Genomic DNA, 14,615 nt, shown 5'->3' with positions numbered 1-14,615 from the left:
GGCGGGTCTTCCTGCCAGGACTTCTTCCTTGATGCTCCAGGGCACCCTGACCAGGGGCACCACGTGGGCACGAGGCCCATGGGAGGGGCTATTGGCAGGCAGACTAGAGGCTCCTGCTCAGCGGACCTGCCCCCACACCAGCAAGCAGAGCATGGGAGGGGGCTCCCTTTGAGGTGATAGGGCTGGGTTGTGTGACCACCAGACTGGGCAAGGACCTGGTTCTCGTGCCCCGAGGGGACGCTGAGCCCTGCCGCGGCCATGTAGGTGCTGCCGATGGTCTTGATCTTCTCCACGCTGCTGAACTTGGGCTTGAGCAGCAGCTGCAAGAGAGGGGGCAGGGCAGTTCGGCAGCTGCAGCGGCCTGTCCCGATTCCGCGAGGGGGTGGGGTGCCCGCTGCCACTTCACACGGGGCGCTGCTGCCCGAGCTCACACCTAAGCAAGCACAAGCAGGGTCCTCCTGACACCGCCAGCTTCCCCGTTCCTCCCGTCCCTGGACGCCGGTCCCTGCTGAGGTGCAGATAGCCAGCTAGCTCTACAGCCACTCCACGGGAGGGTCGCCTGTCTCCTTCTCCCAGTCAGGCAGACTGACCACCTGGGCTTAGCTGGGGATTCCTCTCCTGCAAGGACCTACCACTAATCTCAGCCAGCCACCCGTCCCAGAGCAGACAGACACCTGCTAAATAAAGATGATGGAAATGTATCCCCCACCCACGAGGGAGCTGTTGCGGCCAGGATGCTGGTGCCCCGGCCTGCCCGCCCTGCTGCCTGGACTCGGGTCCCACCTCGTCGAAGTCGGCGATGATCTCATTGAGCAGCCGCAGACACTCCAGGCCCTCCTTGTTGACGTCGCACTCCGTGTAGAACACTTTGAACTCCGGCACGGACGCGAACATGACGCAGACGCAGTCGTAGGACTGATGGTACCAGTCCTGGGGCGGGAACAGGGAAAGGCGCCTTAGGGCTGCCCGCCCGGCCGCTGCAGGGCGCAGGGCGCAGGCGGGGGCCCCGGAGAGGGTGAGGGCAGCACAGTGGTTCTCAGCCTGGCTGCACAGGAGGTTGGTGGAGGGGTGGTCTGTCCGTTAGCCAGGGAGGGCCAGTCTTGGGGTGGTGTTTTTGCTCTCAAATACCCTGTCTGCAGAGCAGGGCTGAGAACCCCCCAAGGGAGAAGGCAGGCATCAGGAGACAGGTTCTAACACCTGGGTGCGCAAACTAACTGGGGGAACACACACGTGTCTGTCACAGATTGTCCTGATGCCAACACCTGACCCATCCGACCCTCATGGCCACCCTGCCGGGCACACACTGTGGTCCCCATCTCCCAGGGCTGAAGACCCAGGCCGGGGAGCCTGTGTCCCGACAGCTGTCATCGGGGCACACAGGGGAGGCCGAGGCCCGCGGAGAGCACCTTGTAGCCGCCCACCTTCACCGCACAGGACGGCAGCGTGCTCTCAGTGCCCCCCGCCCCTGCACACCTCGTTCACCGCACAGGACAGCAGCGTGCCCTCAGTGCTGCCCCGCCCCCCCCTCCGCACACCTCGTTCACCGCACAGGACGGCAGCGTGCTCTCAGTGCCCCCCGCCCACCTCGTTCACTGCACAGGACGGCAGCGTGCTCTCAGTGCCCCCCGCTCCCCCGCACACCTCGTTCACCGCACAGGACGGCAGCATGCTCTCAGTGCCCCCCCCCCCCGCTCCCCCGCACACCTCGTTCACCGCACGGGACGGCAGCGTGCTCTCAGTGCCCCCCCCCCCCGCGCCCCCGCACACCTCCTTCACCGCACAGGACGGCAGCGTGCTCTCAGTGCCCCCCCCCCCCGCACACCTCGTTCACCGCACGGGACGGCAGCGTGCTCTCAGTGCCCCCCCCCCCCGCTCCCCCGCACACCTCGTTCACCGCACAGGACGGCAGCGTGCTCTCCGTGCCCCCCCCCCCCGCACACCTCGTTCACCGCACAGGACGGCAGCATGCTCTCAGTGCCCCCCCCCCCGCACACCTCGTTCACCGCACAGGACGGCAGCATGCTCTCAGTGCCCCCCCCCCCCGCACACCTCGTTCACCGCACGGGACGGCAGCGTGCTCTCAGTGCCCCCCCCCCGCTCCCCCGCACACCTCATTCACCGCACAGGACGGCAGCGTGCTCTCAGTGCCCCCCCCCCCCGCACACCTCGTTCACCGCACGGGACGGCAGCGTGCTCTCAGTGCCCCCCCCCCCCGCACACCTCGTTCACCGCACGGGACGGCAGCATGCTCTCAGTGCCCCCCCCCCCCCCGCTCCCCCGCACACCTCGTTCACCGCACAGGACGGCAGCGTGCTCTCAGTGCCCCCCCCCCGCACACCTCGTTCACCGCACAGGACGGCAGCATGCTCTCAGTGCCCCCCCCCCCGCACACCTGTTCACCGCACAGGACGGCAGCATGCTCTCAGTGCCCCCCCCCCGCACACCTCGTTCACCGCACAGGACGGCAGCATGCTCTCAGTGCCCCCCCCCCGCACACCTGTTCACCGCACAGGACGGCAGCATGCTCTCAGTGCCCCCCCCCCGCACACCTGTTCACCGCACAGGACGGCAGCATGCTCTCAGTGCCCCCCCCCCGCACACCTGTTCACCGCACAGGACGGCAGCATGCTCTCAGTGCCCCCCCCCCGCACACCTCGTTCACCGCACGGGACGGCAGCGTGCTCTCAGTGCCCCCCCCCCCCCGCACACCTCGTTCACCGCACGGGACGGCAGCGTGCTCTCAGTGCCCCCCCCCCCCGCACACCTCGTTCACCGCACGGGACGGCAGCGTGCTCTCAGTGCCCCCCCCCCCCCGCACACCTCGTTCACCGCACAGGACGGCAGCGTGCTCTCAGTGCCCCCCCCCCCGCATACCTCGTTCACCGCACGGGACGGCAGCGTGCTCTCAGTGCCCCCCCCCCGCACACCTCGTTCACCGCACGGGACGGCAGCGTGCTCTCAGTGCCCCCCCCCCGCACACCTCGTTCACCGCACAGGACGGCAGCGCGCTCTCAGTGCCCCCCCCCCCCCCCCCGCACACCTCGTTCACCGCACAGGACGGCAGCGTGCTCAGTGCCCCCCCCCCCCCGCACACCTCGTTCACCGCACAGGACGGCAGCGTGCTCTCAGTGCCCCCCCCCCCGCACACCTCGTTCACCGCACAGGATGGCAGCGTGCTCTCAGTGCCCCCCCCCCCCCCCCCCCCGGCACACCTCGTTCACCGCACAGGACGGCAGCGTGCTCTCAGTGCCCCCCCCCCCCCCCCCCGGCACACCTCGTTCACCGCACAGGACGGCAGCGTGCTCTCAGTGCCCCCCCCCCGCGCCGAGAGCGAGCTGCCCCCCGCACACCTCCTGCCCCCCGCACACCTCGTTCAGCTTGTCCCCGATGAAGTGAGCGGCCACGTGGGCCGGCAGGACGTTCTCCAGCAGCAGGCGGTTCACGCTCTCCATGGTCTCGAACTCCTCGTGCTCCTTCTTGAACTTCTTCTTCCACAGGCAGTCCAGGCGGCAGTAGTAGTCGATCTGCAGACGGCGACAGCAGTGTCTGGCCCCCGTGGGCGCGGGACGCCACCCCTGAGCGCTGGGCCCACGCAGAACCCTGCCCCACAGTACCGCCTGCCCCGTGCCCGTGGCCAACACCTCACTCAACAGCCTTAAAATCCCGGCCGGCCACCGCTCACCGTCCTCACACGACCCCCTCCCCCACTTCAGGTCACGTGGGTCCCGACAGGTGACTCTGGAAGCTAAGGACACTGATTTGGGACCCGGATGCAGGACCGTCCACCCCGAGTCCAAGGCAGCCCAGTACCACCCGCGCCCTCCCCAAGCCGAGGACAGATCCGGCCAGAGGGGGAGGGAGCATGGCAGACCCTCCCGGCCTCACCTGTCTGGAGAGCATGATGAGGGTGACGTAGAACAGAACCAGGTAGAAGTTGCTCATGGTCTTCAGGTCGCTCCACAAACAGGCTGGGGAGCTGCAGGGCATGGGGGTGTCATCTCCGGCTCCCACCCAGCCCCAAACACAGCGGGTGGCGTGCCCCCCGGGGAGAGCCACCGAGCCCGGCCGTCTCTGCCCTCAGCCCTCGGTTCTCATGGTGCAGACAGTAAACAAGACAAAACCTTAGGTGAAATAAAGGGGGGGGAGCATAGGGGAGAGGCTGGCTGGGCGGTGGGGAGGCCTCACTGAGGTGACATCCAGGCCCAGGCCCGGGTGACAAGGAATATAGCCTTGCCAAGCCTGAAGAGAAAGCCCCTAGGCAGGAGGGAGCGGTGACAGACGGTGCTCCTCGGTGAGTCCAGTCGTGGGGACAGGCGGGGGCTGGCAGGTACAAGCCAGACCCCAGGCGCCAGTTTAGTCCCAGGTCCCCACATTCCAGCCTTTAGTTCACGGGGAGCCAGGCCCTCTTCTCAATCCAGCTGCGGCCTGGAGGCCCCAGGACCACACAGCCCTTCCTGTGCGACAGCTGTCACCCACCTTTCCAGAACAGAGCAGACACAGCTGCTCGTTCCAGCACTCTGACTCGAAGTGGGGTGCTGGGCTGCGGCTGCAGCCTCCTCCTCCCTACCCTGAGACTGGCCTAAAGACGGGACGGCCCAGGCGGCCTCCATGAGACCAGGGACATCCCCAAGAGAGCCTGCAAATGAGTGACACTGAGCCCCGAGAGCTGCAGACCTCGACCCATCTCCTGCGTCCCGCGGAGTGGGACCCAGCAAGCCCTCGCCCCCGCAGTGGGCCCAGCAGACAGGGCTGGGACTCAAAAGCTCCTCCGTGGGAAACGACAGATGAAGGGACCACCATGGACTGCGGCCCCGGCGGTGAGTGTTTCGGGCCCCACCTGAGGGTGTCATTGGCCGTGGTGAGGTTGCCCGGGTCGTGGCTGCAGCAGTCCCACTGCGAGCACAGGGAGACGTTGAAGAGCACCAGGTAGACCACCAAGGCCACGGTCAACAGCACGACCTTCAGCTCCAGGCTCATCCTCAGGAAGACGGAGCAGGCGACAAAGGCCAGGAGGCAGCTGCAGGTGTAATACTAGGGAGACGGGCACTGGTCACCCCACCACGTCCTGAAGAGACCCCGCCGGAAGCCCTCCTGCCCTCGGGGCCTCCCTGCTGAACCAGCGCCACGCTGTTCTCACGGCAGCTCTGCGTCCACGCGGAGTGCGTCCACTCGGAGTGCGTGCCCTCAAAGGGGACGAGTGCGCCGACAAGGCCAGCGCTCGGGGATGTGACCAAGAGCAGGGCAGGGGCGTGCGCACACCTGAGCAGCGAGCGCCCTGCCTCACGCTCTGCCTTGAGCTCGCCCAGTGCCCGTCTGCCCACGTTACTCTGCGGCTCGCGGTCCTGCCGTGGCCCCTGCGCTGCCCCCAGAGTGAAAACCAGACCTCCCTGGCACTCACCGCCACCCCGAGCTGGAGCAAACCTCTCTGGCCACCACCCCTGCCCCTGATACGACCACTGCTGCCTGCTCCCCTCCCCTGCCTCGGCTTTTCCTCACCGTCCCCTCCCCTGCCCACCTCCATAACCTTCCTGCCCTGTAAGAACAGCTCCGAATGTGCCGCTGCCCCCCCCCCGAAGTCCCACAACCCTCGTCCTGCGGTGGGCAGAGCACACCAGGGGCGGCGTCCGGTGTCGGCCTGCCTGGGACCCCGTCCTGCCTGGAGCCCCATCTGCCTGGGGTCTCGTCCTGCCGGGGCCCCGTCCTGCCCGGGGCCTCGTCCAGCCCGGGGCCTCGGCCTGCCTGGGGCCCCGTCCTGGCTCCACGGCTGACCGCAATCACCCTGAGCCTGCCACACGGGCATTGTAATGGCTGCCACGGAGTGAGGGCCGGGACCTGTGCTGGCACCTGTGCCGCCGCCCGACCACCCTGGACAAAGGGCGCCAGCCCCCGGGCCCTGCAGCCTCCCACTCAGCCCCACGTGGGCCCCGCTTCTCCACCGGCTCCTGGGGGGGACGCACAGCCCGGGTCTCACTCACCGGGAGCAGCTCGCACGGGCTGCCCTCCCTGCTGCTCACGGCCCCCAGGCGTGTCCCGTTCCCCGCGGGCTGCCACGGCTGCAAAGGAGACGGCCCCGTGAGAGGGGGCCCAGGACCCGCCGGGGCACGCAGGGCTGGGGCCGAAGCCTCCGCAGCAGCTGAGCTGGCAGAGCCGCTGTGCCCGGCCCCCCGGAGCAGCAACCAGCTCCCTAGCGGGGAGGGGGCAGCGGAGAGGAGGGTGTGACACACGGGTACACAGGCACCACCCAGAGCCTGAGGCTGACACGCATCAGCGCTTCCAATGAGCCCCCAGCCCTGCCGGGGACGCCCAGGGAGGTGGACAGAGGCTACTCGAGTGTCGGGCACGGAGCGGGGACAGCCCCCGACTCTGCTGTGGGGCCTGGGAGGACCGGCCGGAGCGAGGGGGGTCTGGGGCGCGTGGGCACGGCCCGAGGGGCCCGGCGTCCTCCCCGGGAGGACCGGCCGGAGCGAGGGGGGTCTGGGGCGCGTGGGCACGGCCCGAGGGGCCCGGCGTCCTCCCCGGGAGGACCGGCGGGAGCGAGGGGGGTCTGGGGCGCGTGGGCACGGCCCGAGGGGCCCGGCGTCCTCCCAGCGTGTGAGACGGGGGTGTCAAGGACACGGGTGCTTCAGGACATCTCCTGTGGGGCCAGCACAGGAGCACTCGGGGCCCCAAACCCCGCTTGAAAAACAGAGGGTGAAGGGTTGGCCCCGGCCACGGAACCTCACAGGCCCGGCCTCGGGGCTCTGGATTGGGCTGTGTGACTAGAGGAGTCGAGTCCGGGGGTTCCTGGGATCAGCACTGGCTCCCGCCCCCCTGGAGGTACATGTGGGGACCCCCCGACCCAGAACCCACCAGGTTGACGACGGCGATGGTGAGCAGGCTGCCGATGGTCAGGATGGCCAGGGACAAGCGCAGCAGCGGGTGAGTCTCCACCCTCTCGGAGACGGCCCGGAGCGCCCCCCAGGCTGGGCAGCACCTCTGTGGAGTCACAGGGCCGAGTCACCCGGCTCCAGCCCCAGGCAGGAGAGGAGCCCACAGCCCAACGGCCCAGCAGGCGTGACAGCCCCCGGGAGCTCAGCGAGGGGGAGTCGGCGGGCACCGTGCCAGAGCACAGCACATGTGCGGAGCACAGACAGAGGGCATGCCCACCCTCAGGGCTGCAGACAGCTACAGCCACCCGGGGACCACCAGGAGACCCCTCTCAGGAGAAGCTTGGGCACTTGGTGACTGTTCGTGAGATAGAAGGGCTCGGAGGGGCTGACGGTCCAGGGCTCAGGGGCCCACACGTCCACAGCCCTGACCCCTGTGGGGCCCAAGTGGGTGCTCAGTGCCCCCTCCCAACTCACCAAGAACTCGTCGGCGAAGCACAGGGTCAGCACCAGCCCCAGCACGCAGGCCACTAGCCCAAAGGACAGTCCCAGAGCTGCCGTCCTGGGGAGGAGGGAAAACCTAAGTTCTGGGGACCATCTGCCGACGCTCCCCAACCCCGCCCCGCACCCCAGTTCTCAGGTGCACAGTCCCCTTCTGCCCCCCCCAAACTGCTCTTCTACACTCAGCAAAGGGGCCCTTTAAAAACCGTGGCCCCGCTGCCCCACAAACAGCACACGAGGCCCGGCCCAAACAGGAAGCCCAAGATCAACTCACGTCCCTCTTTCTGGGCCAAGAATGTAAGAAATGAGTGACTACGCAGCCCTGAGACTCAGGTCTGGCACAGACATACTGTGGAAGAAAAGGACCTGTTTTGTCTTTAGTCAAGACATCCTAAACCACAGGGCTCGTGGGCCCGTGGCCTCACCACCCTTCCAGAACCAACTGCCTCCCTGGGACTCGCACCCCCACCCCTGCCTGGAGGCAGAGACACGCATCTCAGAGTCTGCACCCTGGATAAGGCCTCGCCCACCCCCTCCGAGCCTCAGTTTCCCACAGCTGAGGGGGAAAGGGGAGGAGGGCGGGACAAACTCCTGGGGCAGGAGTCCCAGTTGAAATGCCTACGGGCTGTGCAGGGAACCGGGGGACTTCCAAAGTGAGAGGCATCAGGGAGTAGGGAGGCCTGAGGCTCAAGGGAGCCAGCACATTTGATTACAGCAAAAATCAAGCGCTAGGAACTCCAGGTGTGGGGGACCCTGAGGCCTCATGCTGCTGCGCTCTTATCAGCTGGTCTCCTGCCCGACCCCCCCGTGGGCTCGGCCGTCTGCCGCCCGACCAACCTGGGCATGAGCAGGAGGTGGACCAGCAGGATGCAGATGAACACGAGGCTCGCGCAGGCGAAGTAGTGGCGGGCCCGGGGGATGGGCGCCAGGCGGTACTGGGGGCGACGGAGGCAGTGAGGGGTGCCCAGGACAGCTGAGGCCACCCCCACCCCACCCCCCTGGGCTGCAGGGCCGCCTGCTCTGACCCCTCCCTCTCAGGCCGGCTCACGTTAATCACCTTACAAACCTCGCAGCCCTCCTTGAGTGGCGGTGATAATGGGCCATCATCATCACGGAAGAACAACGCTCACTTGCTCCCGTTTTGGGTTTGGAGGTGACACTGTCCCTCCCCCACCCTGCTCAGGTCTTCCCCTTGATTTCTGAGGTCCCTGAAAAGCCCAGGAACTGAATCTGAGGTCAGGGGCTGCTGTGGCGGCGGGGAGGGGGGGGGTCTGTCCTCCCCCCACACCGAGGAGTGAGGCCGGGCAGAGCCCTGAGCTGTCAGGCGGGGACCCCGGGCCGGCGGCCTCTCCACACCAGGCCTCCTTGCACAGCCTCAGCCCACACGGGCTCCTGCTGCAAGGGAGCAAGCCAAGCTCAGCGTCCCTGCAGCCTGGCCGGGTCACACGGCCCAGGGAGGTCCCCAGGCACGTTTCCCGGTGACCACATCTGCCTCCAGACCCCAGCTCCATACCCAGGGATCCCCCAACTCGGGGAGCCCCAGCTAGAGGAGGCCCCCCAGTCCTGAGGGCCGACGCAGGAGAGGTCCCGGCACTAGAGCACGTGGGCTGGGCCGCCCTCTCGGACGGGCCACCCCTGAGGTCAAGACACCCCGAGACCTCCAAGGGTCGTGAGATGGAGGACAGTGGTCACCTCGGCCCGCCGTGTGAGGGTTAAATGACAGGCCGTGGGTGCCTAGGACGTTGCCAGGCCCTAGTAAGCGCTCAGTAAACAAGTGAATTGTCACTAATGCTATAAAAGCAGCTATAAAAGCACGTTGCTGTAGCAGCCAGGTGACCAGTCCAGGTCCCTTCAACACTCTTCCCTGACCGCAAGGCCAATGTCGCCCTGAGGCCACACTGGGCCCTCAGCCACCAAGGGTCTTGCATTTGAAGGGAGCAAAGTCTCCCAAACCCAAGTGGGTGAGTCGCACGTGGGGGCCCGTCAGACCCCGGGGTGAGGCCAGCAGGTGGAGCCTCTGACCCCACCCCCAAAACAGCCAGCTGGAGCGATTCCCATACACCATCCTGAACAGCTGTGGGCACATGGCTGCCCCAAGGCCTGAGACCCCACCCACCCACCCCAAGCCTTGGAGCCCCTTTTCATGGGCTGGCCCAGGGCCCTTACTTCTTGCTCAAAGTTCTTCTCCAGGAAGATGGACCCAAAGGTGTAAAAGTCATCAGACTTAGAGCAGCAGGGCCTGCAGGGTGGCAGACACAGCAGTGAGTTAGGGGGGAGGGGGGAGGGAGAGGGGGAGGGGGACAAGGCCAGCCGGTGTCTAGGACCCCTCACCTCGTGGAGCTGAGACCCTCGATGGCCGACAGCATCTCATCATCATAGGAGTCGTCCTCCGACCGCCCCTTGGGGGACGCACTCCTGGAATCAGACACCCACAATGGCATCACCACAGGGAGCCCATCCACGTGAGCAGAGGCAGGGGTGGCGAGACCTTGTGCAGGACGGTCAAAGGTCAGGCAGGTCCCACTGAGGCCCGAGAGGGCAAACGAAAGCCCGGCATGGCCCAGCTGGCCAGCGGCCCAGCAAGAAACAGAGACTAGACCCCCGGCCCCCACTCCAACGCCTCTTCCTCTAGACCCACAGGGTGCCCTCACTCCACCCCCGACCCTGCTACCGGTGGGTCTGTGACAAGCGCCCAATCATTGTGCACTTCTGGTTTCCAGACACGCTCTGACCCGAGCCTCAGCAAACCCCGTGGTCAGGGCTGGGCCTTGCAGAGCTGCCCTCCTCGGTGGAGGCTGATCAGGGCAGCCTGCCTGGAGGAGGTGACTGGGATAAGACTTGGCCAGAAAGGCAGGCCACAGTCTGACAGGGAAGGGAACAGCACATCTACCTGTCGGGGGTCCGGTGGCGCCGCAGGGGAATGGCCTGGAGGGAGAAGGGACAGTTATTCTTCAGCAGGGGGGGCCCTCACAGGTCTGGGTCTACGTCTCAGAGACGCAGGCAGGGTGCCAGGGACTATGCCAGCTGCCGGCATCCTGAACCGAAGCGGAACTCATCTGGGGAGTGAGGAGGACGGAGGGCTCCCAGCCATGGGGAAGCACCCTCCACGTGCCCTCACGTCCCCAGCAGGGGGGCAGGGCAGAAACCAGACCCGTTTCACAGAGGGAGAAACTGAGAGTTGGCTGAAAGGGCCCTGGCGCACAGGCTCTGCTGCCCCCTTTGAAAGGCATCCCGGCCCCCAGGTCCCCGGACCGGGTCCTACCTTGGGCCTCCGGCCGTTGGGGACAGGGGCCTCACTGCTGCTCACACTCTCTCGGTGGTTGAGGTGGGCAAAGGGCCGCGCAGCCCCCCAGGACTCGAGGTAGCGGGTCATGCGTAAGGACGCCCGCATCTTCAGGGCCGCGTCCCCCTTGGGCTTGGGGAGGTGGTGGCTGGGCGGGGGCGGCTGCTGGCTCTGCGGGTGAACAAGGACACGGCTCGGCCCGCCCCTCGCCTTCCAGCCCCCAACACGCAAGGCTGCCCGGAGCGTGGCCCATCTGACCAAGAGGGAAATGGCAAACCAGCTGCTGGGTCTGCAGTCCTGGGGGACTGGATGAGCTCAGTGCGCCCCTTAGCTGGGCTGGAGGGGTAGCCCCGACCTGGGAACCCGCCCTCCCCGGGCCAGGAGTGAAGATGAATCACACACTCACACACACACACTCACACACACACTCACACTCACACACACACACTCACACACACACACTCACACTCACACACACACTCACACACACACACTCACACACATACACACACTCACACACACACATACACACACACACACACACACACACACAAGCCCAGCCTTCACACCCTTCTCTGCCTCCCCAGGGACAGACAAGGGTTCAGGTCCTAAGTCGCAAAGCCCACCAGATACAGTCCTTGGGGCCTGAAAGCCCCCCCAAGCGCCCCCCCCCCCGTGACGGCACCCCGGGAGACAGGCCCAGGGAAGCCACGGGCACCTGGCCCGCCCCTCCTGCCTGCAGCTGGTACCTGTCCCTCCGGTGGGGACCAGCCGGGGGGGAGAAGGGTGCTGTCCCCGTACCCCCGTGCCCCCTTGGACTTGCTGTCCAGGGGCCCCCATCTCCTTGGGTCCCACAAACACTCGCAAAGCCACCGCGGCAAACCTCCCAGCCAATCCCCAGCCTCCGTCTGCGATAGAAGCATTTCTAAACGCTGAGAGGCTTCTGCCCGCCGAGCCAGAGGGGATGGTGGACCTGGCCACTGGGACAGTCCCAGGGTCCCAGAATGCACCGTGCCCTCAGTGAGCACGTGCCTGGGCATGGGGGGGGGGGTCACACGCTTGTCCCCCTCCCCCTGTCTGACATCCCTGCAGCAAGGACTCAAGAAATCACATGCCCCCTTTACGGGGACGTGCTGGCCATGGACAGGGCGCACGGACACTCTCCACGACACCCCCTGCTGCTGTCTGCGTTGTCCACTAGGAGATGGGACGAGACTGGACAAGGGTGGGGTAGGAGGCAGGGCAGCAGGTCCAGTGCAGGGCTCGGTCCAGTCCCGCTTGACACACTCTTACTGAACCCTTGTGGGTCACAGGAGGTCAGCAGGCGGAGGCCCAGGGGACGGGGGAGGGGCGGCAGACGGGTCAGCAGAGGCTGGGGGAGGCTCTCCGCTCCCTGGAGGCCAGCGGCAGCAACAGGCCAGCCCTGAGCCGGCCGGAGCTTAGCTGGAGGGAGCGCAAAGAGCCTGCATGGCCGGCATTCTTGAGCGAGCCCCAAGGATGATTCACCGGCAGCCACAGGACAAGGGGGGGGGAGCAGCCCAGCGGGCACAGGAACGGGCGACCAGGAGCAGCCCGAGGGCCCCACCACCACGGGGTCCTGATGGACGCGGAGGCATCGCTGGCCCACCAGCCGAGGCCGTGGGTCAGAGCCCAGGACACGGGGAGGCCCGGCCCTGTGGCCATTTCCCATTTCCCTGCGTCTCATCCAAAGCGTGTTTAAAATGTCTTTCGAAAATCCGGGAGATTAGTGAAAACCGCATGGAAAACACACTCAGTGACTTATTTCCAGGGTGTTTACAACGCGCCAGGCCATGGCGAGGATGTCACTGGATTAGCCGTCCCCCTTGTGAGGGAGGCCCCCCTTGGCCCCCCCGTTTCGTAGGAGAGAACACGAAGACCCAGGGAAGCTGCCGTTTGGGGCCTGGACCATGCCCAGCGATGGGGCGCTCATGCCCACCCCGGCCGGCCTCCCCTGCCCCCCCCCCCGCCCCGGAGCCACCCCCAGCCCGGGCATCTGGGCCCTTGTACCCGGGGGTCGATGACCCCCCCTGCCCCGGAGCCACCCCCAGCCCGGGCATCTGGGCCCTCGTACCCGGGGTTTGATGACCCCCCCCCCCCGCCCGGGAGCCACCCCCAGCCCGGGCCTCTGGGCCCTCGTACCCGGGGGTCGATGACCACCCCCCGCCCCGGAGCCACCCCCAGCCCGGGCCTCTGGGCCCTCGTACCCGGGGGTCGATGACCCCCCCCCCGCCCCGGAGCCACCCCCAGCCCAGGCCTCTGGGCCCTCGTACCCGGGGGTCGATGACCACCCCCCCCCGCCCCGGAGCCACCCCCAGCCCGGGCCTCTGGGCCCTCGTACCCGGGGGTCGATGACCAGGTAGGTACGGATGTTCATCTCCTTCAGGTAGGGGTCCCGCTGCTGCCCGTGCCCGTCCTCCACCTCGTACGCCTTGTCCAGGTGGCTCAGCGTCGCCTCTGTGATGTGCACCCGGCTGGGGAGGGTCCGCGTCAGACAGCGCAGTGGGGCCAGAGAGGGCTGGCACCCACCCGGGGACGCACAGCAGCCAGAGCTGAGTGGACCGGAACCCAGGCCGGCTCCCCGCACCGCGAGGTGTCACTGATTCCGTCTCTGACACCCCCTCCCCCGACACCTCCAGCCCAGGGTCGGCCTCTGACCCCACAGCTGTCCAGCTGAGCCTCACCCAGGGACGCCGGCCGCCTCCATTCTGTTGGCGAGGGACACGTCGTGGGACCACACGTCATACTGCCACTTGCGCAGCCCGATGACGCCACACAGCACGTTCCCCGAGTGAATGCCCACGCGCATGCTGATGTCAACGCCCGTGGCCTCCCGCACCTGCCTGGGCAGAGCCACCGGGTCACCTCACCCCAGCCTGGGCTGCGTGGGGGACCCTGAACCCTGGGACGGGGTCGAGGTCCCAGTATGAGGTGTGGTGCAGGGCAGGGACAGGGCAAGCATTGTGGGTGAGGGGGCAGGCACGGGGCAGGAACGGGGCAGGAACGGGGCAGGCCCGGCTCACAGGGGGAAGGTTCTCAGCGTGATGGGGCTGCCTCCTCTAAAGGGGCCAAGCAGCCCGTCTCTGGGACTGAGCAAATGGTGTGGCCACCCCCAAGCTCAGAGGCTGGGAGGAGGAGGCGGGATGCTAAGTGTCACCAGTCACTGAGGCTCGTTTTGAAGGTCCTCAAATAGCATCACCAGGTATTCCCGGGCCGGCAGCCCCGACCGGGTTAGAAACGGCTGCAGGGTCTGCAGAGGGGCCTTCCAAAGCCACAGACCCGAAGAACACAGGGCCAGCCTTTGGGGACCTTCTCCAGGAATGGGAGCTCAGCGGGTCATTAGCATCACTCAGCACAAGGAGCCAAGTCAGACCTTCCCCAGGGCACCCCCCAAACATGAGCAAAGCCTCTGGGTCCCTTGAGAAGAGAATGAGGGCTCAGGGAGTAGCCAGAGCCATGTGTCCATCACCAGGGCTGGGGACAGGGTGACAGGCAGAAGGAGCAGCAGGGACCTGTACAACCTCTACATATTCTGGGGTGGGGTGGCTGCCTGAGGTCCCGTGGGCAGGGATGCAGAGCCTGGTTAGAACCTGGACCCCAGCTCTCTGGGCAGTGCTGTCCCCACCATTTCTGGTGACATTTCAAGGGGAAGAGCGAGCCGGAGCTATGACCCCACAGGCAGCTCTGTCTGCCCTGAACTACAGCTGGTTTGGCTCAGCCCGGTCCACCTGGCTCTCCATCGCCCACCGGAGGGACCACCATGGCTGCTGGGGCTCCCAGACCCTCACGAGAAGTGGATGCTGGTGGGAAGGAGCCCCGGGGAGCTGGGGGTCTCCCTGCAGCTCTGAGGGTCAGCCCCTCTGACTCCCCAGGGTCTGCACAAGGAGCGGGAAGCAGACGGAGCCTTGGAGTCAGTCCCCGAGTCTGCGAGTGTCTCCTGGCGCGGC

At 66.9% G+C, this 14,615-nt stretch overlaps 1 protein-coding gene across 6 annotated transcripts in view; it reads right to left on the bottom strand.

Moving 5' to 3' along the window:
• Window positions 1–14,615, bottom strand: part of ADCY7 (adenylate cyclase 7) — a 56,569-nt gene that overhangs the window by 2,564 nt on the left and 39,390 nt on the right. For all 6 annotated transcript variants that reach the window (XM_066349939.1, XM_066349934.1, XM_066349937.1 and 3 more), the window contains exons 9-23: window positions 13,353–13,511; window positions 13,010–13,142; window positions 10,630–10,821; window positions 10,258–10,292; window positions 9,699–9,782; window positions 9,534–9,606; window positions 8,205–8,302; window positions 7,344–7,428; window positions 6,850–6,975; window positions 5,976–6,053; window positions 4,838–5,031; window positions 3,886–3,976; window positions 3,369–3,524; window positions 784–930; window positions 216–320 (exon numbers count right to left, since the gene is read on the bottom strand). In XM_066349939.1, the coding sequence (XP_066206036.1) occupies window positions 216–320; window positions 784–930; window positions 3,369–3,524; window positions 3,886–3,976; window positions 4,838–5,031; window positions 5,976–6,053; window positions 6,850–6,975; window positions 7,344–7,428; window positions 8,205–8,302; window positions 9,534–9,606; window positions 9,699–9,782; window positions 10,258–10,292; window positions 10,630–10,821; window positions 13,010–13,142; window positions 13,353–13,511 (1,756 nt within the window). The remainder of the gene's footprint in view (window positions 1–215; window positions 321–783; window positions 931–3,368; window positions 3,525–3,885; window positions 3,977–4,837; window positions 5,032–5,975; window positions 6,054–6,849; window positions 6,976–7,343; window positions 7,429–8,204; window positions 8,303–9,533; window positions 9,607–9,698; window positions 9,783–10,257; window positions 10,293–10,629; window positions 10,822–13,009; window positions 13,143–13,352; window positions 13,512–14,615) is intronic.

The sequence above is a fragment of the Saccopteryx leptura genome, chromosome 9 (assembly GCF_036850995.1).
Source record: "Saccopteryx leptura isolate mSacLep1 chromosome 9, mSacLep1_pri_phased_curated, whole genome shotgun sequence".
In the NCBI taxonomy this organism is placed as follows: domain Eukaryota; kingdom Metazoa; phylum Chordata; class Mammalia; order Chiroptera; family Emballonuridae; genus Saccopteryx; species Saccopteryx leptura.
The sequence above is the reverse complement of the archived record's forward strand: the minus strand, read 5'-3'. Positions and strand labels throughout refer to the sequence as shown.